Source organism: Ceratotherium simum, chromosome 2 (genome assembly GCF_057802395.1).
Source record: "Ceratotherium simum simum isolate JZ-2026a chromosome 2, ASM5780239v1, whole genome shotgun sequence".
Lineage (NCBI taxonomy): Eukaryota > Metazoa > Chordata > Mammalia > Perissodactyla > Rhinocerotidae > Ceratotherium > Ceratotherium simum.
This window is the reverse complement of record NC_141901.1, coordinates 20,069,687-20,094,661: the sequence shown is the minus strand read 5'-3', so window position 1 is coordinate 20,094,661 and position 24,975 is coordinate 20,069,687. Positions and strand designations below refer to the sequence as shown.

The 24,975-nt window shown below is 36.6% G+C and overlaps 1 protein-coding gene across 2 annotated transcripts in view; it reads right to left on the bottom strand.

The window, feature by feature from the left end:
* Nucleotides 1-24,975, bottom strand: part of SWT1 (SWT1 RNA endoribonuclease homolog) — a 103,861-nt gene that overhangs the window by 31,245 nt on the left and 47,641 nt on the right. For both annotated transcript variants that reach the window (XM_087438909.1, XM_087438902.1), the window contains exons 14-16: nucleotides 23,370-23,518; nucleotides 18,297-18,484; nucleotides 14,174-14,305 (exon numbers count right to left, since the gene is read on the bottom strand). In XM_087438909.1, the coding sequence (XP_087295035.1) occupies nucleotides 14,174-14,305; nucleotides 18,297-18,484; nucleotides 23,370-23,518 (469 nt within the window). The remainder of the gene's footprint in view (nucleotides 1-14,173; nucleotides 14,306-18,296; nucleotides 18,485-23,369; nucleotides 23,519-24,975) is intronic.

Here is a 24,975-nt window from a genome sequence, read left to right as displayed (position 1 = left end):
GAATCTGATAAGTTTTCAGTAGGCTGGTAAAATAAAATTACTAAACTTGGAAATTTGTGGCTTGAACCTATAACTATGCAATCATGGTGTTAAGATCCAGATGACCAGGTAGTTTCTTTCTCTCTAATTATTTATTTCTGCACTTACTGATTGCTTATTATATGTTAACTCTCAGATGAGGTGGGATGTATCACAAATCAAAACAGAGTTCCTGCCTTGAAAGAGCTTACCGTCTAGTCTCTCTCTACAACAGGTAGTATAAACATAAGTACCAACAAGAGAGTCTCCACAGATGAATGAGTTGTCCTTGAGAGAACAGGGTAGCTGAGGTAAAAGGGACGGGAAGAAGAATTTTCACTATTTTTTTTTCACCTTTTGAATTATTTCTTAAGCAATGTGAAGGCGTTATATATTTTTAAATGATTAAGTTATTTAAAATTGGGAAAAAGAATTGATGAATCAGAAAATAAATGAGGAATTATTCAGAATACAGCACAGAGGGATAAAATAGATGGAAAAAACAAAAAAGGAGTCAAGAGATATGCCTCAGAGAATAAGGAGAGTGAGGAATAGTAATTCCAAAATAAGAGAGTTAAGGGGAATGGGGGAGAGACAATAACTGAAGAGATAATGATTGAGAATTTCCAGAAATGAAGATATGAGTCTTCAGACTGAAGAAAGCACATCACATCTCAAGAAAGATAAATAAAACAAAACCTATACCTGGACATATTATGATAAAACTCCCAAACATAAAAGTTATAGAGAAAAATCTTGAAAGCATTCAGGAAAAAGAAAGATTACCTACTAAGAAACAGCAATGTGCTGACAGCTGACTTCTCATTTCCAAGAAGATAGAAGATAATGAAATTATATCTTCAAAGTGCTTAGGGAAAATAACTGTCAACCTAGAAACTACACTTAGCTAAATATCAGTCAAGAATGAAAGCAAAATAACATTTCAGTCAGAATGAGAGCATTTCCCACTAACAGAGCTTTGCTAAAAGTACTAAAAAATTTGCTTCGTTAGTTAGCAAACTGAATCCCAAAAGAAAGAGTGGGATGAAGGAAGCAAAGGAAATTTTTAAAAACCTAATAAATATGTTAAAGCTAAAACAAAAGCTATTTTACATAACACATGATTTGTGGGAGGTGGTTTAAAACAATGTAGAACCATAATGTTAGAAATTAAGACATGTTAGGAAATGTCAGGACAAGGAAGATGAGAAGAGAGAGACCAGAATTTAAGTGTTCTTAAGATCCTTGTTTTATTCAGGATCTGAATGATATTGGTATTTTAGACTTTGTAAATCAAGTATGCATTTATTAGTCTAAGGGTAACAACAAGAAAATTAGAAACAAAATGTACAACTTCCAAACTAGTAGTGGGATAAAAGAGGGAATCAGAAAAACTAACAACAACAATATAGCCACTCTATGATATTCGCGTGACGAAATCGCCTAACGAAGCATTTCTCAGAACATATTCCGATCGTTAAGTGACACACACTGTAGTCAAAGAAACTTGGCGTTGTGATTTCTGTCTAATGGAGTCAACCCTAATAAGATTCATAGAAAATAGTTTTTAGAGGATTATTCTGGTAGAAGCACCACCACTTGGACTAAATGGGATAGAGATAATATAAAATGAAAAAAGATCTTCGGACTCCCCTACCTTTTATCCGCAGGAAGCAGGCTGAGAAGGCTCCACAGGTTCAGCTTACTTTTCTTATGGAAAAAGTTCAGAGGTCAAAACCAAGAGCCCAGAGAAGCAGAGTCAGGAGCGGCTGTAAATAATTCCCAGGCAGCAGGACTGAGCCCTAATCAAGTGGCAACATGTACACAGCTGGATTTTAGAATTGCTGGGGATCCTCTGTGCCTCTTGTTTCCCCCCCTTTTTGAATGTGAAGGTGTATAGTAGTTATTCCATGCCTGTCTTGATATTTTATGTTGAAACATGGGGGGAACTAACTTGTCTCTTTAGTCCATTGTAGCTAAGATAGAAAGGAACGGCATTCAAGGAGCCGAACAAAAGGAGTCACACCCAAGGTGTCTCGAGTCAACTACTCAGGACCTGATTTAAATGATGAGATCCTGGACTTGAAGCTAATATCATATGGGATAAAATTTGGGGATCTTGGGAAGAGGGAATGAATATACTTGCTATTAGAAGGGATGTAAACTGTTGTGGCCAGAGGCAGACTGTGTTAGATTGTATTTTCCAAGATGGCCACACAACAAGATCTCTCACCCCACAGGTTCTTCTTATAATGTAATATTGACTTTACTCCTCCTATCAACAGGTAGGGTCTATGTTCCCTCCTCCTGAATCTAAGCAGGTCTGTGACTACAAGGAAAATGATGCTATAGGATTTCTGAGGCAATGTCATTAAAGGCATCATAGCTCCCACCTGATATTCTGGGACACTCTCGGAACCCAGCCTTCAGCCTTTGAGGAAGCTCAGGCTCCATGGAGCTGCTACATGTTGGTGTTCTGGCTGACAGCCAGTATCAGGCAGCCTTTGAGATGACTCCAGACACCATGTGACTACAATTGCACAAGAGATCTCAAGTGAGAACTCCCCAGATGAGGCCAGTCAACCCTCAGAACCATCGGAGAAAATAAATGATTGATTGCTATTGTTTTAAACCAATAAGTTTTGGGATGATTTCTTATGTAGCAATAGATATCCCAGAACGTGAGGGGTGAGGTAAGGGAAATGAACCACCAACTAGATAAACTATAAAGTATGCAATTTCTTTTGCAGTTAATCTTTTGATTGGTTCAGCACAAAGAATTGTTGAACTGCATTTGTCTATTTTTTTCTTTTTGCTTAGTCACATGTTCATTAGCTTTTTACTGAGCTATAAAGTCCTACTGTACCTTAGTTAACTAAGAAAGAATATTTTCCGTATCTCAGCATGTAGAGAAGGGAGGTCAGTACCTCTGCTGGTGGTAGACAGATATGATAGTGGCAGCAGGAACCAATCACTCCAGAGCCCAGGTAAGACACGAACCTGAGGTGGAGTGTAGAAATTCATAAGGAATAGGGCCCCTTCCCAAATGAATCATTTTGTCACAGAAGTATCTAAGTTGAAGAATTGGCAATTAAATTTCTGAACATGGAATTCTATTTAAAATGACTTTCAATGGAAAGTCGAAAATGCATGGGTATGAAAAATATGTTGGCCCAGGTTATAATAAAATTATATCTCTGCAACTTCTCTGAAAATCTACACATTTATGAAAAAAATTAATTCCTGATTAATGGTATTGAAAATAAGTTGGATTTTCTTTTTTGCTTTGTTTTGTTTGAGGACAGATTGTTGCTTGTACATTAGGCCCTAAGCTTAAAAATGTAAGAAGAATAAGAACTACAGCTTAATTGAATGGAACACACCGAACTGAAGAATGCTTCTATTTCTACACAGGAAGTATTTTATAGGATCATATCCACCTCTCTTTATTGTTTATAACTCTTTCCAAGCAATCTGGAGGAACTGTTGACTTTTTAAAAATAATCCTAGTGATCATGTATTGTACTCCTATGGTACAGAGGACACCAGGATAAAGAAAGTTTCAAAATGCATGAAAAACCCTCTTCTTTTTTACTCCTCCAGATATTCCCACTTTCTCCCTTTTGCTCTTCTAGTCATTCCAACAGCACTGAAATTAAGTATATATATTAAATTTTCTGTTTAAAATACCGAGAGTGGTTTCTATTTTCCTACTTGAGCAATGACTGAAACAGTACTTATTACCAGAAGAGTTATTTGGTACAGTAGCGGAGAAACCATTACCACTTGCTTCACTTGATTCTTGGATCTACACATTCTGAGAAACAGCACCTTATCGGTTACAGCTGGTACAGTAAATAAGTCTTTTACAGGTCACTCCGGTGTTTTTCACAAAGCCACTTCTTTAGATTAGTATATGATAAAGCCAGCGAATTCCACATAGCCATAGTTGCACTTCTTTTGCTATAAAATTAGTGTCTTAGTTGTATGGGATATCAAGACAGTGGCCAAGATATCCCTTAAATCAAGAGATGGAGTTGCTGGCAGAAGCATAGCAGTGAGGGAAGGCAATTCCATATCCAAAGGAGCATCTATTTCAGTGAGGACAAATCACTGCCCCCTCCATGATGGAAGGGGTCCAAATCACTGCCACTAAGTAGCTTACTGGTCCCCTGGGGAATGGTGCCTTACTGAATGTTTAGCATTTGCCTCTGCTGTTGGCAGTTTGGGCTCTCAGCAGTGGCAGCTGCCAGAGCAGCCTTCATGAGGGAAAGATACACGTTTGAGCTCATGTTATCCAGCCTGCCACTGTCCCTTTGTATATGAGCTCACTGACCAAACCCTGGGGTGGCTAGGGAAAGAGGGTAACTGGCATGTGCAGGTCAGCTGATCTTGTCCATCTGATCACCGAGCATCTCCTCTGCCGTGGGCAGCCTCGGGTGAGTATTCACGTGGGACACAAATACCCTCATCTCTGTGTCCATTGTAAGACGCCCATCCACACACCTCTTCTCCAGACTTGCCTGTCACCAATCCTCCAATCTTGTTTTTTTTCCAAGTTTCCAAACAAATCAGTAGTCACTGTTATTAATCAAAGCAGATCTGTCTCTCTGACCATTTCTCCAACTACAGTGGAATTTTAGGTCTCCAGGGATTACTACTAACTCAGAGCCAGTATCTAGTAATCCTCCAAAAGGTCTGAGTATTTCACTTTTTCTAAAATAGAGCCTCCCTAGTAAATGAACCCAAGTCCTTTTGAAGAAGGCTGACTCTTTATACTACCTTATGCTACAACAGCGTACAAAAGTGCTCACACTTTTTAATCTATATTATCAAAAGGGTTCAAATGAAATCTGCATAAATCGCTATGTTTAATATAAAAAATATAATTTTGATGATTTTACTTATTTGTCTTAGCTCAACAATTAAGTCGGGGAAAATATATAGCTACATGATGTCAAAAAATGAACTAGCTTAATGTTGGCAAAATGAAAGATTAATTGGAAAATTTACAGCTTATAGTTTCAGTTACATTATTATTAAGGGTAAGTATATGTTGATTCTAGAAGGTTTATTATGCCATCTTAATAGGGGTTGGCACATCAAAATGTTAGATAATGGCAGAGGTTTCTGCTATACAATAAATATTTATGGAGTGTCTTCTATGTAGAAAACACTGTCCTGAGTTGGACTCAACCTTTTATATTACTGGGAAACAGCCCTGAGGACAATGATTGCATCACTTCTCACTATGGGCAGATGGTTGGCCTACCAAGGTGTTAAAAGTTCTTTAGAGGCACAAGAGGATATTTCTCAAAATAGATGAGACTAATCCAAGAGTCCAGGGTACACTCTAACTTTAAACCTTTTGTAGAACTACCTGCAAGAAGGAATTAGAACTGATCATCTGACTTTATCCCATTTATTTACTACATACTTACTATTTAAGTTAAAATTATTATGACAGCCCTTATTCAGCACCTTTGATTGATTCCCCCCAGTTTCATTTATTTTACTGATGTTTAACCCCATGTATTTAGTTAGTCATTTATGCCATCTGCTTCGCTAAAAATGTAGTGTTTGGTGGTTTTAGCATTTCTTAACATAAGACTTAGTAGCAGTGAATTTTAATCAAATAGGAGATCAATAAATCATTAGGTAAAAATAACCCGCTACAAAGCAAAAGGCAAATTTAAAAGAATATTGATTTTAAATAAAAACAATTCCAGGGCCAGCCCTGATGGCCTAGTTTTTAATTAATTAATTAAATTTTTTTTTTCCCCTCCAAAGCCCCAGCGGATAGTTGTACGTCATAGCTGCACATCCTTCTAGTTGCTATATGTGGGACGCGGCCTCAGCATGGCTGGAGAATCGGTGCGTCGGTACACGCCCGGGATCCGAACCCGGGCCGCCAGCAGCAGAGCGCGCGCACTTAACCGCTAACTGATGGCCTAGTTTTCAAAGTTCAGTGTGCTCCACTTCAGCGGCCTGGGCCCCATTTCCGGCGTGGAACCATACCACTCATCTGTCAGTGGCCATGCTGTGGCAGTGGCTCACATTAAAAAAAAAAAGAGGAAGACTGGCAACATGTTAGCTCAGGGCAAATCTCCCTCAGCAAAAAAAAAACTCTATACACAAATTAACATATTTATCTTCAAGAAGTAATATTCTTCAATAATAATATTTGACTGCTTAATTCTGATGTGATCAAGGAGTTTATGATGGGAAATATTTAATTCTGTCATCCCAAACTGGATTTTATTGACTAAAACAAGGGAACACCAACATCTAGAAATGCTTCAGGGGTGGCAGGAATAACAACTGGCATCACCCCACTGATATTTAGGATAAAAATAAATGTCCTTATTTCCTATTCTTAAATTACAAATGCTGGGAAGCATAGATAAGAGCTTCAGATATGTAAAATGAAATCTGTTATTCTAAAAATTTAGTCATGAGTGACCTACTATCTTCAGGAGCATTAAAGACCCAGGTTAAGAAAAATATCAGTTCATGATGGATAACTCAGTCAGGCCAATATGTGGATGCCACATATTTTGTCAGCTAATTTAATATCAATTTTATTATGTATTATATATAACATTTGATATAAATGCTAAGTTAAAGCAGTGTTTATTAAACTGCAACACAGATAACACAAAAAGCTTTTACTTATAAAATAACTGTCTATATTTTATCTAAGACATTACCTATGTCTTATATAAGAAATGTCTGCTTATATTCCTTGAGTCTCAATCACTCCCATTAGATCCCATCTTTCCTTCTACTAACTCTAATTTAGACAGCTGATATAGAGAGACTACGATTAAGCAATCACGGATAACATGTGACCCCAAGAGCTATGTGGGCAAATTACGAGAGGCTCCATCATCTCTTTTAGACATAAACACCTTTTTTATCCCCTCAATCTCTCTCTTCCAGTCTTCCTCCTTCCTCTTGATTCTATTCTTTACCCTTTCTTAGCTTGTACTCCTCTCTTCTGTATCTCTTTTAAAATCTCTACATTACCTATTTATCTACTGTCATAATGTAGTACTATTAGCAGCATTCAGCCCTAAAAGCAGTTGCTCTCCACCAGAAAAACTATAAAACACTCATCCAATACACTTTTTTTGACCATATACTATGTGTACCTGTGATAGAGGTATAGATCTGGATATAGAAAAAGAAAACAAAGAAAAGTAAGTAAAGTTTCTGTCCTAAAGGTGTTCAAAATCTTAAGGAGCTAATTATGAAATAAATTACAAAAAAGTTATGTACAAAATGATGGCATGGAGGGTGAAGTAACTAAGTCTTACTTTTTAAATAATAGGTTGTATTATTTTCTCTTACTCCACATAGCAACTGATACACTTGGTGACAGACAGGACAAGGGGTGTGTGAGAATCTGATAAAGAGATGCAGTGATATCTGAGAGTTGTGGAAACCCTACCGGGGGAGGGAAGGTGAAGTCTAATTATCTAAGGACAGAAAGGCCAAGGTTCAAACAAAGTAGGTCAGACCTAAACACGGATAAACCTCTCCACTCTAGATAAGGAAAATTTTTATTAATGGCTGGACATCTTGCACACCAAAATAAGTTGAGACTCTGAAAAGTTACTTTTTAAGGTCTTTATTTTCTACATGTCTCTAATAAAACCTTCTGTTTCAACAATTAGCTTAATCTGTATAACAGCCTAAATAGTGTTATCTTTGTGTTAACTTAAGGATGATCTTTTCTAAATAACCTTTCTAAAACCTCAAGTGGTCTGCTACCAAAACACACAGTATTAAGTTAATAAAACAGTCTCTCGAATGCAAACTCTACACTCTTTGAGGCAGCTAAATCATTAGTGGATCTGAAAAGCTGCTATGATTGTAGAATTCCTTTTCCCAGGAATCATGTATGATTATACCAGTATATGTTTTGTTCTTATGTCAAAATGGGGTAAGAGAGTAATAGGAATTCACTTTTTAGAGGCTTAATAAGAAAAAAAAAATGTAAATGACACACACACAAAATCCCCAACTTCATGACTATAATGGTGTTTTAGAAAACCAGCTCTATTAAGTATTTCAAACCAAAGCCACAGGAATCTAATAGAGGTTACTAAAGTTTTGATGATTATTAAAGCATTTGAAGATGATATAAATTAATCATTTTCCTTTCCTAAATCCAAGCAGTAGTCTCACTTTCCAAAATTATATTCTATGATCAGGCATGAATGCCCATCCAGGATATGATCATGTTCAATGCACCAGTTAGCACTCACTTATACTACATTTAAATACAATCAAATGGCCGGCCCCGTGGCTTGGTGGTTGGGTGCGCGCGCTCTGATGCTGGTGGCCCGGGTTCAGATCCCGGGTGCGCACCGAGGCACCACTTCTCTGTCCATCCTGAGGCCGAGTCCCACATACAGCAACTAGAAGGATGTGCAGCTATGACATACAACTATCTACTGGGGCTTTGGGGGGGAAAATAAATAAAAAATAAAAAATAAAATAGATAAATAAATACAATCAAATCAAATATGACAGCTAGAAAAGAATACATTATCTAAACTTAAGAGATACCCTTTCATATAAAAGCATCCCCTCCCCCACAAAATGTGCCAAGTTATTTATAAGTAATAGTAACTCCCTCTCCCCCTCCATACGATTCAAAGTATGAAACTGAGAAAACATTCATTATTTCAAACACTGCATCTAAAGCTACCTGAGCTAGAAATCTAGAGTTCATGAAATTGATACCGACATGTCAATAGTCAGTGTTAACATAGTTTTACATGTTAAACTAAGTGATAAAATGAATATACAAACTTAGGCATGATCTAGTTATATTTTTAGATTCAAAATGCTACAATTTTTTTGTTTTTTGTTTTAAAAAAATAATTTAAACCTATTTTATAAAGGTGAAACATCTAAACATGATTGTAACATCAAGGCAGATTGCAATTTCCCCCCCTCACTCTCCCCTTTCCTCTCCTCTGATTCTTTTTTTCTTTTTTCTTTCTTTGTGAGGAAGATCAGCCCTGAGCTAACATCCATGCTAATCCTCCTCTTTTTGCTGCGGAAGACCGGCTCTGAGCTAACATCTATTGCCAATCCTCCTTTTTTCTTTTTCTCCCCCAAAGCCCCAGTAGATAGTTGTATGTCATAGTTGCACATCCTTCTTAGGTGCTGTATGTGGGACGCGGCCTCAGCATGGCCAGAGAAGCGGTGTGTCAGTGCGCGCCTGGGATCCGAACCCGGGCCCGCCAGCAGCAGAGCGCGCGCACTTAACCGCTAAGCCACGCAGCCAGCCCCCTCCTCTGATTCTTAACCAGGCAGCTCATGTCTACCTCACAGACACAAAAACATACAACACTTTCATTGTTGTTTTGAATATTAGCTCTCAAGAGGAAGCCGGAAGCCGCACACATTGATACATGGTATGCCTCATAGTTGAGGTACATGACCTTTTAGTTAACTTTGTAGAGATGCCAGTTTAAGCACAAAACATACATAGACATTTAATAATATTTTTTGATTAATGTACAAGTAGAACTTTTCTTATTTTTAGAATTTGCTATATGAGTCTCCAATTAATTTTCCACTCCAAATGAAACCTTATAATCTTTATATACTAAGCAAAAGGTTTTTGTTATCTTGAGAGTAACCTGATCAATCTATTCATAATTTTACTAAAGTATAAAATGAGACTAGATAATAATGACCTAAAAAGAATCTTAAAACACTTTTATCTACATGGAAAGAGTATTGACTCTGGTTCTCTAATGTTTAGACAAGGAAATCATTAACAAAAGTACTCAAATTAATCCTATATACACATAAAAGGAAAGATGAGAAAGAGAAAAGCAGGGGCCGACCCAGTGGCATAGCGGTTAAGTTCTCCCCCTCCGCTTCAGCCACCCAAGGTTTGTGGGTTCGGATCCTGGGCGCAGACTTAACGCACTGCTCATCAAGCCATGCTGAGGCAGCGTCCCACATAGAGCAACTAGAAGGATGTACAACTATGACACACAACTATCTACTGGGGCTTTGGGGAGAAAAAAGGAAAAAAGGAGGAAGACTGGCAACAGATGTTACCTCAGGGCCGACCTTCCTCCAAAAAAAAAAAAGTTCTCATTACAAGAAAAAATTAAAAATGCAAAAAAAGAAAGAGAAAAGCAATTTCTAAACCAACTGCATATCAGTTCATTAAAGTCCCTTTCCCACCAAAGAAGAAAGTGTGCAGAAAGTATAGGAATCAGCAATACTGCCCACTTTTCAACTTTTGCAAAATTAGATATTCTGCTCCCAATTGTATAACTGTATGGACAACTGCTCCACCAATATTTTCAATCTTAACTTCAATCTTAACTTACCACAATCATGTTTAGAGGCATATTAAAACTGAAATACACATTTTTAAACATTTCAAATGTAACATAGCTTTAAAAAGAAAACAAAGACTAACACTTGTTAACAGTTTAAAAAGTAGTTTCACCTATATCATCTCATTTATTCTCTGAAGAAGGCATCAGGATTCTCATTTAAAAAAGAAAGAAGCTGTGGCTTAGAGAGGATTGGTGACATGCCCAAAGTCAGCTGCAAAGGGATAAATCTGCAACTAGAAGCCCAAGCTCTTAGTTTAACAAACATATTTTCATTCACTTCTTTAATTGAAGAATCTGGTCAACAGGTCACCTTATTATTGATTCCTAATATAATAGCATACATGATCTGCTATGATAAATAGAAATAGAGTTGACATATATTCACTGAGCATGTATCTCAAAACCAAATGAAACTATTCCATTTTAACAAGCATCAAAAAAATGCTAATGAATTTTCAGTCACTACAAAGTTGAGTGTAATTTTCAGTGTTTAAAAATTTAAAAATCCACCTTCTCTGATTTAACATAACTATTTCTTAAAAGATTTTAAGACCACATATACACTTGACAAAATAATATAATTATTAACCTCTATTACTTTTTTATTTAAACGCCTAATACCTGAAGGGTAAAAAAAAATCCTTGCCATTTTAGTAGTTTCCTGTTGATTAATGAATCCTGAAATGAGCAAACTTTTTATTCATAATGCCCTCTACTGGTAGCTCAAGAGGTTCTAATATACTGATTACAGGAGGTTGGATTAGTTTATTCAAGTGTAGTTCCCCATCACCTGCCTACAAATCCCCTGGAAAGCTTGTTAAAAATACAACTTTCCTCCTCCACAAGGTACCTACAGATACTGTGATTTTTCGAAAGCCTGGGGTAAGATCTAGAACACTTTGTTTTTACAAGTTCCCCAACAAATAAGTGGAGAATCACTGGTTTGATTAGTTATACCAAGACCTGACTCTCAAAGCACAGTAACTTTGCAAAAAGCTCTGGGAAGGTATCATTATGCCTGTTTTATAGATGAAGCCTGAGGCTCAAGACAATTTACCCCAGGTCACATGCTAAAAAGTAGCAGAGCCACTAATATTTTCTTATTCTTGGAGGTATGTGTCCTTAGGGGTAAGAATGACAAAATTGTATCAGCCTTAAAATTCAAGTTGTTATTTCTTTAGATACAGCTGATGTAAGCAGTACCTGTTATCCCTTCTCAATCCTGGCTCCACATGAGAATCAGCTGGGGAGCTAGTAAAAATGCTTATGCCCAGGTCCCACTGCCAGAGATTCAGATTTAATAGGTTTAGGATAGGGCCCAGCCACTGGTCTTTTTTCTAAAGCTCCCAGATGATTATAATTAGCCACCAGGGCTGAGCACCACTCAGGCATAGAATCACCTGAAGGACACAGACTGCTGGGCCCCTCACCAGAGTTTCTGATTCAGTAGGTCTGGTAGGGTTTGAGAATTTGCATTTTTAACAAGTTTCAGGTAGTGATGATGATGCTGGTTCCACACTTTGGAAACCACTAGTTAGGCATACTGGTTAGTGGTTTTCAAACTTGCTTACACACATTAGAATCACCTAGAGAAATTTTTTAAGCTACTGATAGCCAGGCACACCCTCAGACCAATTACATCAGAATAGCTAGGGTGGGGGACCCAGGCATCTACCTATTTAAAGTTCCTAAAATTAAAAAGTTTCTCTACAGCAAAGGTTTATAAAACTCATTAATATGTGATATATAGTGATTTTCCAAGAGGGTTGTATAGTACACAGTATTTCCAAAGCTTTTTGGATCAGAAACACTCCTGTCAAGGCACATAATTAACGGCTTTGAATGTGTGAAATACTAGCCTATAGGATGAAGTGGAAACTGTGTTGTGTGGCGTACAAGACATTTCCCTCCACAGTGGATACAGCCTCATCTTTTGCCAAAACCTTCCTCCCTCCACTACGTGTGTCCCTATTAAAATATTAATAACTTTCTATTACAATTATCTGTTTTAATGTGATTGTTTGCATTATTTCTACAAGCTCTTTGGAGTCAGAGGCTGTACCTTATTTATCTTTGATTCTCCAGAGCCTACTATGATGCCAAGTATAGCTGGGGCTCAATAAACATTTGTTGAGTAACTGCATACAGATTGATATCTCTACTTTTTGTAGAAAAGGTGGTGTCAAACGTAGAATGTACAATAGCTTTTACATAGCTAAAATCAGAACTGAATATTTCTCCTTCATAGAGCTACTGTTATTTAATATTGTTTTTTGTGTGTGTGTGTGAGGAAGATCAGCCCTGTGCTAACATCTGCCAATCCTCCTCTATTTTTGCTGAGGAAGACTGGCCCTGGGCTAACATCCGTGCTCGTCTTCCTCCACTTTATATGGGACGGCCACCACAGCGTGGCTTGCCAAACGGTGCGTCTGTGCGAGCCTGGGATCCAAACCAGTGAACCCTGGGCCACTGCAGTGGAGTGCACGCATTTAACCGTTTGTGCCACTGGGCCGGCCCCTAATATTGTTTTAAATAAAAAAGGGACTATTCGAACTTAGAGATGATATTTAACTTGCCCTGGGATCTGCCACATCTTCAATTTATTATTAACTTAAGGATGGCAAAAAGCTTTGGTAATTTTTTTTTTTTTTTGTGAGGCGATCAGCCCTGTGCTAACACCTGCCAATCCTCCTCTTTATTTTGCTGAGGAAGACTGGCCCTGGGCTAACATCCATGCCCATCTCTTCCTCCACTTTATATGGGACCCTGCCACAGCATGGCTTGCGAAGCAGTGCGTCAGTGCACGCCCGAGATCCGAACTGGTGAACCCTGGGCCGTCACAGCGGAGCGTGCACACTCAACCGCTTGTGCCACCGGGCCAGCCCCAGTAATTTTTTTATTCTAAGAATCGTTTAGCCAACTATGATCCAAAAAGAGGTACAAATGCTTTGTGCATTAACAGTGAGATGAAGTTTCCAAAAACCCTTAAAGAGAAAAGGAAAAACAAAAACAAAAACTACCATCGTTTTGAAAATCCAAGTTTTTCAAACTTGGACATCCTAAAATCAAATCAGTTTTCATTTTGTTTTTCAATTTATAAACAATAGTATTCTTCTGTTAGGAAGCTGCATATCTAATTCAGGTCAAGCAATTTTGGTATATATCAAAAAAATTTGCAAGATTAAGTTTAGTATTCTTCTTTAGTGGCACAAAAGAAAACATCTGACTTCATGCTATAAAGGTGCTATGGTCCATTCTACAGCTTTCTGGCACTATGTTTTCTGTATGCTTCACAAATATTTAAAATAATCATATATGTTTAAGTCTCAAAGCATCATAAGACTATGCTGCTTCTCAAACTTTTTCAGTTTGTAGTACTGTGAGACCGTGTTGGAGGAAATCAATCATGTTAACAAATATTAACATATATTTGTTTTAACAGGGCAGTGGTAATTGACATAGATTTACTCAACAAGTAACTATTGAGTGTCCATTACGTGCCAGACACTGTTTCAGGAGCTATAGTTACACAATAAAGAAAATAAAGTTCCTTATGAAGCTTACAATCTGGTATATTTTTTTCTAGAAAGGAAAAAAGCGGAAACACTCTTGTGGTCCAAACTAGAAATAGGGATTCTTTGTGAGGGAGAGAGAAATCTAAAAGCCATTAGTGTATAAAACTTGCTGAAAGACTTCCAGCAACTCTGAAAAAGCTGATAAGCCTACAAGAAAGAGAAAATTAATAAATAAATGAAACTTTAATTAGTGTTTACCTCTGAATTCCTTCAAGAATATCCTTCACAGCTGCCATTAACTTTTGAAGATATACAAATGCTTCTTCAAATGATGCTATTTTTGAAGAAGTCAGAGCTGAATCTGAGCCTAATCTTTGAAACACATCCATGCTAAAATAGAGAAAAAGAAAAGATACTCATAGGTACACGTGCATGTTTATTATAATCCAAGTATTTCCTTTTATAATGTATAAAATAAGGTAATATTTACAAATCATCTCTCATAATGCTGATCTATTTAAATTAGAAATAAAAGATAGTGAATATCCAGGCTACCATTTCATGCAAAGGATCTAGGTCAACAAATATACGGGTCTAATCCAAAGTAATACTGTAAAAGCTGTGTAAATAATGTTTCATTCTAAGAGACCACAAGAGATGGAAGGGAAGTAATATTATCAATCTACATGCAGGTCGGTACATAAGTACTGACAGTACGCCAGTATAAGGATGAAGAAAAAAATTAGATATCAGATTGTTTGCTGAAACTGGAAGTTATAAATGTTCATATACTTTACTCTGGTAATTCTAATTTTAGAAATCTACCACATATTAACAATAATTATCCACAATTGAGCAACAATTAGTAACTACTTAAATGTTCAACAACATAAAAAGTGTTAAGTAAATAGTGAATTAACCACTTGATGAAATACCAAACAACAATTAAAATGATGTTTATGCCATCTACGAGACAGAAAAATAAAGGTACACAAAATTTACTTATATAACATAACAACAACCATATAAAAAATCAAAACATATGCTGTACTGTGTTGAAAAGTATACCCCCAAAATTCATATTCACCCAGAACCTCAGAATGTGACTTGATTTGAACAGGATCTTTTCAGATGTAATTAGTTAAGTGAAAATGAGGTCATACTGGATTAGGGTGGGCACTAGCCTATGTGAAGACAAAGACAGAGACTGGAGTGAGACATCTACAAAGATTGCTGGCAACTACTAGAAGCTAGGAGATAGCCACAGAACAGATTCTCCCTCAGAACCTCCCAAAAGAACCAATTTCAGACAGTCTAGACTGGATTTCAGACTTTCTAGCCACCAGAACTGTGAGTGAATAAATTTTTGTTATTTTAAACCACCTAGTTTGCAGTAATTTGTTACGGCAGCCCTAGGAAACTAATATACATGCCGAAAACCAAAGCTGGGTGTACATAATAATATTAACAATGTTAACTATGGTTACCTTTAGGTAGTAGCATTCAAGGGAATTTTCTCCCCTACTTTACAGTACTCTCCAAGGTATTTTTTTTTAACATAATTGTGGTATACATACAAAATTCACCATTTTAACCATTTTAAAGTACAATTTAGTGGCATTTAGCACATTCACCATGTTGTGCAACTATCACCACTATCTAGTTACAGAACATTTTCATCACTCCTGAAGGAAATCCTGTATCCATTAAGCAGTGACTCACTATTCCTCCCTCCCCCTAGTTCCTGGTAACCACTTATCTGTTTTCTGTCTCTATAGACTTGCCTATTGTAGATAAATGGAATCATACACTGTGTGACCTTTTGTGTCTGGCTTCTTCCATTTAGTATGTTTTTAACAAATCCATATTAATATGGATTTTTTATATATTAAATTTACTTTATTATAAAGTCAGAGATTAAGAATAATGAGGTTGGGGGCCAGTCCGGTGGTATAGTGGTTAAGTTCACGCGCTCCACTTTGGCAGCCTGGGGTTGGCAGGTTCGAATCCCGGCCACGGACCTATGTACCACTCATGAAGGCATGCTGTGGCAGGTGTCCCACATGTAAAATAGAGGAAGATGGGCACGGATGTTAGCCCAGGGCCAATCTTCCTCAGCAAAAAGAGGAGAATTGGCAACAGATATTAGCTCAGGGCTAATCTTCCTCACCAAAAAAAAAAGAATAATGAGGTTGTTTTGAATGTAAACGTTTCAAATCAGACATGGATGACAGCTGCAATCTAATGTGAGACTCATTCAATTCTAGATTATTAAACTATTAAATTGGTTATAGTCAATTTATAAAAAATTATAAGTTGATAAATTGTCAAAACCTATTTCTTTTTAATTTTGCCTTAATATTAATTCTGAGTCACAGAGAAAAGGAATGGCAAAAGGTAAGACATTATGTTTAATTACAGTTTCCACTGCAAACTCAAAACACATGTTTAAAAAAAAGTCTCAGAAGCTTGAATGAGAAATAGGAGGAAAGACTTTTTTTTCAAACTTGAATCAATAGAATCTAACACTTATCCAAATTCCTTATGAATAGAAAAGACACAAAACCCTGACCTGGTGTGCTATAAGTTCTCAACTGATTACTGAACCACGATAAGAACACAGGGCAAGAAGATGGCCTTTACAGTTGTGTGTAAGTGTTTTAGTAGTTTGATATGAGTAATTGTGCATAGGGTCTATCAGACCTTCCAATGAGCATCTCTACATGAAAGGCCCAAGCATGAATATGTGGAAAAGTTCTACAGTGACTCTGGTACACAATCAGGCATAAGAAACAATAAAGTAGGCTTTAATAACTATATACTGATAAAGCAATATACACATTTTTTGCTTACTGAAATACTATAAGGTAAAGTCTATCATCCAGAAATTACCCAGAACTCTGCAACATCCAACACAAATGTATGTATATTATAGGTCAGCTCTAAGGTACATAAAGTACTCAAATGTTTTCTAAATGAAAAGAAGATTAAAATATCTTAGATATGGTTTTAATCTATTTTATTTTGAAAGTAATAATCTCTGCCTGGTATATATGGTAACCTTCTACTAATAAGAATATCTGATTAGCCAAAACATTAAAAATACATTAAGACTAAACAAAGCAGACAAAACCTTTGCTTTATATGAAAATACAAATTTTTAAATGTTGTTTCTTTAGCCCACATGTCAGGTACAGTTATTTCTTTAGGATGACAGACTATAATTTGTTTGAAAAAAAATGTTAATTGTAGCCAAGGACTAAAAATGGGCCCCAAATCTACAGTGTTGTATAATAGATGACTGATTGAGAATAAATGTTTAAGTGGAGTGCTAATATTACTTCGCTGCTCTTGTGAACGTCTAGAACAGAAAAACGATCTTAATCCAAAACAACAGTCATACTGGGCCCCTGAACCAAAATCATACTATAAAGTATATAAAAGATTGGTGAATTAATCATATGAATACTATGGGCCTGGGGAAAAGTATGGGAGGGAGTGTTGGCCTATTTTAAAGTCAGTTGTTTTAAATTAATTTTTAAGTTACACTAGCAGCAGCCTATTTAAAGAACTAATCACAAATGGTCTCTACCTTTTCATTTTACAAAGACCATAGTACTTTATGTGTATAAAAGTAATAAAAGCATTTCTTCCTTTTATTTTATTTTGTTGTGTGAGGAGATCAGCCCTGTGCTAACATCTGCCAATCCTCCTCTTTTTTTGCCGAGGAAGATTGGCCCTGGGCTAACATCCATGCCCATCTTCCTCCACTTTATATGGGATGCCGCCACAGCATGGCCTGCCAAGCTGCGCGCCCGGGATCCGAACCGGTGAACCCCGGGCTGCCGCAGCGCAGTACGCGCACTTACCGCTTTCGCCACCGGGCGGGCCCCGACTTCCTTTTAAATAAACGTATTTATCAGAATACCTTTTTAAAAACTCTTACATGAATCTTCCCTAATCCAGACTGACCTTTTCTTAAATTATTTTAAATTTTATTAAGGCTTTGTATTCTGCTAATTTGTTTAGCCAATCTGGGTGGCTGTTCATTGGTTTTGACATATATAGGCAACGCTTCTCATCAAGATTTCACATCTGAATCACGTGGAGAGGTTTTTTCTTTATGCACTATCTCAGCTTCACCTCAGTCCTACTGAATCAGAATTTCTAGGGATAGAGCCTAGGCATATTTTTTACAACTCTCTAGGTAATTCTGATGTGCAGCCCTATTCAAGCATCGCTATTTCTAAGGTACCAATTCGACAAAAGGCCCTCAATAAGATAATCTAGTACGTTAAACTCACAACCCAACTATTCATTGAACCGAATAACAGTAATGATGGAAAACCCTAAAATTCAAAAATTCTTGGAAATTTAGTACCTGTTCTGATATATTGTAATCCAAACATTCTCTAGGATAGACCAGATTTCTTGATGCCTGTTGGGTTGGGGAAGATGAGAACCTGAGAAAATGGTGATTTCCTGGTTATTAGACTTCATCAAAGAAGTATCTTCTTTCTTTTTACCCACTGTATTTTCTGAAGGATCTCGCTTAAGTTTTGCCTTGACCTGGGGAAATAAGAATTACAAAAAATGCAGCTAGTCGTTCGCTACTAAGTAAGAGAAACAGAACATCAATTGTGCTTACAAATGTTCTAGCTTTCTGGGAAGTGCTGACTAGGCTTTGTCCTTGATTATGTACAGAATATTCCCAGAAAAGCCTCAGAGCTAGAAAAAATATTTTCCTTTTCCATTTATATCAAACAATACTTCCAATCTATTAATTATAGTGGTCTTTCTTAGCTAACATGCTAATAACAATTTAAGAATACTGTTTGAGCACTCCTACACATATGGCAGTGAACTAGAGAGACGACACCTAGGATACAACGACAAATAGGTATAATCAAGCCTCTAAGCCCCTTACAATCCAGTAAAAAGAATGAGATTGCAAAGAGCTACAAAAACAATCAGGATAGAATGTAAATCTTATGCTATGGGCAATGGTGAACCACTGAAGGTTTCTAACTTAGGAAGCGATACACTCAGAACTGCACTCTGAGACAAACCGGGACAGAACAAAGTAGAGGCAAGAGGACTGGTTAGTAGGCTACTGAAATAATCAAGGAGAGGAGTCCTGAGAACTTGAATTAGGCAGGAAAAGGCAGTAGAATAAAGACAAAAATAAAAATGTATGCAGGAAATATTTAAAAAGAGTTGGCCTAAGACTAGATTCAGGGAGTGAGGGAGACTCTAAGATTTTTTTAACCTAGATGACTAGAAGAATAATGGTACAAATAATAGAATTAAATAAATTAATATTTGTAATGCACTGAGTGCCTAGCACATAGTAAGTGCTATACAAGTATTTGATAAAGAAATCCATTTGCATAGTTGTATACACTACTAGTTGAGAGCTAAGGAAAAGAAGCATTAGGTGGTGACTAAAAAATTTATCTCAGAACAAAATATGTCTTTCCATCCATGTGAATTTATTAAGTTCACAATTAACATAAACAGGCAAAAACAGGAAGAATAATTTTTTTTCTTCCTGCCCCAAAAGTTAGAAAAGGGTAGGGGCTGGCCCCATGGCCTAGCGGTGAGGTGCATGTGTTCCGCTGCTGGTGGCCCGGGTTCAGATCCTGGGTGCGCATGGATGTACCGCTTGTCAGGCCATGCTGTGGCGGCATCCCATATAAAGTGGAGGAAGATGGGCACAGATCTTAGCCCAGGGCCAGTCTTCCTCAGCAAAAAGAGGAGGATTGGTATGGATGTTAGCTCAGGGCTGATCTTCCTCACACACACACACAAAAAAAAAAGTTAGAAAAGGGTAGTATTTACTTTTACAGTTGCAGAGAGATCATAATCCCATTCATAGCCAGATTGCTGAAGGTCAAATCCTGTTCATGCCTCTTACCTTCTGTGTGCCTTTGCATGAGTTACCATTTCTACGCCACAGTTATAAAATATGAATAATCACAGTATTTGTTTCATAGGGTAGTTGTCAGGATTAAATGAGCTAATAGACATAGAGTTCTTGGAAAGTTCCTAAGCATAACAAATGCTCAATAAATATTAACTGTTATTGCTAATAGTATTGCAAATTTCTCTTTTTATTTGATAAGCATGAAACTAACAACCCATGAAGCTAACCCTTGAAACCATACTTTTATCAACAAGGAAACCTAGAGAAATGGAGTGATTTTATCTAAGTTCACAAAGAACTTACAGTAGAGCCAAGATAAAAACCTCAAGTTTTAAAACTCATAGTTAAGGGGCCGGCCCCGTGGCTTGGCGGTTAAGTGCACGTGCTCTGCTACTGGCAGCCCGGGTTCGGATCCCAGGCGTGCACCGACGCACTGCTTGTCCGGCCATGTTGAGGGGGCATCCCACATACAGCAACTAGAAGGATGTGCAACTAAGACATACAACTATCTACTGGGGCTTTGGGGAGAAAAAAGGGGAAAAAAAAAATTTTAAACTCATAGCTAAAATTTTTTTCCATTCTATCACACATTTTTTTCATCTAAATTAATATTTTTCCCCAAGGTGACATATTTTTTAAAGCACTTGAATCAACAGTATAGCTCTTTTACTCTGCTTTAAAATATGTTCAGATCTATTCTTAAATACTTTTCATTGGCCATGCTATTTCCTGAGGCACCTAACTCTGAAGTTTATTAACAAGATGGATTTAATTATTCTATCATCCTGATAGCGCAAGTCTTATTTTTTTGGTGGTTAGAAGGCTTATAAAAAATGTATATATCCTTTTCCTGTTCCCACTCCATTTATATAAAAATCTGGAAAATAATAATGTTAGTTAACTTTCCACTTTGGTTTCTCAGAAACATTTTCAGAAGCAAACAAATAATGAATATTCCTCTTTTTCTGATTTTCTACACTTGGTAAATTAAGATTAGGGGGATTTTTTTTTTTTTTTTTAGTTACTATCTTTAGATACCCTATCCCTGGAGGTAATCTATTTCTTTTTGTTGCTCAAGTTACTGAGACATGACTAAGTGTTTAGGTCATATATCAAATCTAATGCATTCTACAAAACAACTCCTACTGAAAGCGTATTTTAAAAGTGCAAGCTAGGGCTGGCCCCGTGGCTTAGCGGTTAAGTGCGCGCGCTCTGCTGCTGGCGCCCCGGGGTTCGGATCCTGGGCGCGCACCGACGCACTGCTTCTCCGGCCATGCTGAGGCCGCGTCCCACATACAGCAACTAGGATGTGCAGCTATGACATACAACTATCTACTGGGGCTTTGGGGGAAAAAAATAAATAAAATTATAAAAAAAAAAAAAAGTCCAAGCTAAATTACAATATTCCTGGCTGACTTAGACAACGAATTGCTTCTAAGATGAAAATAAAGGGCAACACTTCAGGGCTCTTATTGTGGAAACAGTACAGGTTGTTTCAAGCAATCACACTAATGCCAAGTGGTGAGGGAAAAGCACTAATGAGGATGCTAGATTCTTTACCATTTGCCTTCATGAATCTCTTGCTAATGTAGCAACTAGAAAATCAGGATCCAGGAAAAATTCACTTACTAAATAACAATTCAATATTTTTAAATACTCAGTGGGCAACATATAATAAAGACACCATTATCTGATAAACAACACTACATTTTTTTTTTTCTCCCAAAGCCCCAGTGCATGGCTGTATATCCTAGTTGTAAGTCCTTCCAGTTCTTCTATGTGAGCCACTGCCACAGCATGGCAACTGACAGACAGGTGGTGTGGTTCTGTGACCTGGAAGCAAACCCAAGCCACCGAAGCAGTGAGACTGCCAAACTTTAACCATTAGACCATCAGGGCTGGCTCAAACAACACTAATTTTAACATCACATTTTCATGGTACCTCCCATCTCTAGGTTTCCAACTGATGAAAGGACGTTAAAACTTGACATTATTATTTTTATCTCAATCAATCAAATTTTTTTTAATTCTCAATATCTTAATTCAAACACTGCTAAGCCTGTGAGTATCCTAAACTTTCTATCTTGTTCACTATGTTTGTTTCACTAAAGATGGGGTTTAGGGCTCAGTGTGTGATAGAAAAGGATAATACATTTTTCCCGCACACAATTCAAGTACAATACTCAAGCTGCAACATCCTAAATTCCCAGGTTCATTCTTTCCTACTAATAGTTCTAAAAGTCACACTTGCCATTGAAAAATACAACTACCAATGTTTTGGTTACCTTAAACCAAAAAATCATTTCACCCCTTAAATCAATTCTTTCTTCAAGAATTGTCATATACTTCCTATTAGTTTATTAAAAAAAGATGCTTCTTTTACTCCATGAGATACTCTATTAAGCAAGTACATCAACTATGACTTAGTATCCTCTAATCCTTTCATTACTTCACAGATAGTGGGACCTGTGTGACCATGAAAAATCATTGAGAAAAACCTGGCCAATTCAACAGCTCTAACAGCATTAATATCTTATCTAGTAATTGTGATAGTGAGTTTTTTTAGCAGTTTCTGGCATATAAAACTCCCAGAATTTCCTAGATTTGAAATTAGAAGACTGTAGAAACAGAGTACTACCAGGGACAAAACTTAGCTAATTTAAAAGGGGTAAAATGGTATCATTGCTAGGCTGACTGCATAAGAATCACATGAAGAGACTTGTTAAAAAATTGGTAGGTCAATTGGTGAAGTCTGAATAAGGTCTCCAGGTTAGATAATTGTACTACATCAATATTAATTTCCTGTTAATACTAGTTACACTAGTATAGTTCCTTATACGAGTTACATAAGATATCCTTATCCTTTAGGAAATATATATGGAAGTATTTAGGGGTAAGGAGCATCATACCTGCAACATACTCTTAAATAGTTCAGAAAAAAACGTGGATAGATAAGCTAATAGACAGGTAGGCAGGCAGATAGGGAAAACAATAAAGCAAATGTTATAAAATGTTAACATGGGGAATCTGGGTAAAGTGTATATATGGGAATTCTTTGTACTACTCTTGCAACTTTTTTGTAAGTCTTAAATTATTTCAAAATAAAAAGTAAAATAAGAACAACAACATTACTGTGCACCACTGCCAGAAATTTGATTCAGTAGAAGTTTGATAGGCGCTTGGCACCTGCATCTTTAAAAAAATTTCCAGAGTATTTTGATGCATGGTGTGATCCACTGATCTGGAGCACTGGAAAATGAGCAATCAAACAACACTGCCCAGCTTTATTCCACCCATAAATGAAATAATATAAAATCCCAGCAACTGCTTCCACAAGAGGATGTGTGTTTTATAACTTGTAAAAAGAATTGCTTACTCTCTATTTGATTCACTTAGTATTTACTTAATGCCTTTAGTATGTTAGAATAAATTAGAATTAAAATATCCTTCACCTGCTGTTGTCTGCTAAATACATTTTTAAAACGTATGTGATTAGCTACTCTAAATGGCATTCCGAAGGTGTCTTACCTCTATAAATGTTTGGAGTAGTTTGTTTACTTGAGCAAAGGCCTGTGGAAGAATACCATCATAATCTGACCTTGTACTGAAAGCATGTAACAAACTCTTAGAATCCTGAAGCAGGAATTTCACTGTTGTAAAATCCACCGCTTTGTCAGCTGGAAACAGAAAATTAAGAAGGAAAAAACATGTAAGAATGAGTATACAACACAAAAATATCTTTGGAAAGCCAATCTAATATTAATTATGAAATTTAAGAAGAGTACACATTCACACCTACATGCTACTCCTAATTTACCTCTCGGGTGTAAAAAGCAACAATTAAACAGATTTAGTTGTAGATAAAGTTCTTGGAGTCAATGCTGGTATTCTGTATTCAGATTCCAGGAGTTCCCTCAACACAGTCAACTTCAAAGCAAAAGTCAAGTGAAGGAACATTACACTCTTCAGAAAAGAGAGATAACTGCCAAACGAGTTAAACTACAGACTTTCAAAACTGAGGTTGTTTCATACACAAATTACTACGGACGCATCAGAAGAGTCACATTTTGGTGGCAAGCATCTAAGTTATATGCTTATCAATCAACTCAGTTATCATATAGGTATTTACCTCCAAGTTCCATTACATGAAATGTAATACTAGATTTATTGAAAATATTGTGTGCTTTCTCTGTGCATAACACAACTTCAGCAAAAAATAAACAATTTGGGTAAAAGTGAGCTGTGGGCAAGAAAAGCTAACAGAATTTTTGTCCCCTGTAAATTAGCAAAGTGAGTTATCTACAAATAATAATTTAAAGGTATAATAATTTTCTCTCAAGAAACTAAAACTACTTACATTAAATTCTCAAACCAATTAGGAGAGGTAGTGGCAATAATTTCAAAGATTTAAAAAGTTATGAACAAGGCAGTTAAGCAACTTTCTAATGTCACCAAAACTCAGAGGAGAAAAAATTCTTTCCATTAGTAAGGTAGAATGCTACTTAACAGTATTCAAAACCATTTAGAATAACCATGCTACAATGTGTTTGTTTTGTTTTCTTTTAATGTTCATAGTTTCAGAGACTCTGTTATATTTCAGAGACTCTGTTATACTCTGTTATATTATATTCTGAAACATCAGCATGGTTTTTTACTGAAACTAAGTTAAAACAATAGAGTTCTTCTGTATCACTTACACAACAAGCATTTGCTTATGAAATACTGAAAGATGAAATGAAAATAAACAGATTTTAATAATTAATTATACAATATTCAGAAATTCTAATCTAATGTGATGGTTATAGCCAAGCTTCTGGCTTCTCTGTTATCAAACAAACAAAAAGTATTATTTCCTTACAAAACACTTTTAGTTATTTTTTAAATCAATGAGTCTAAATTCCTGTGGGAAAAGAGAGATGAGAGATGCTACACATAGGACAGCATATAGATTTGATGAACCCAGTGAATCTCCTGAAGAGGAAAATTGGACACAACTTCTTTTCAGGGTGCTTCTCCAATGCAGTCAGTGTTTAGTAGGGCTTATATTCTTGAACTAATCATTTGATTTCTGTATTACAAAAATTCTTTACTAATATTTGGGTGAAAGGGAAATAACAATGATAAATTCAGTACC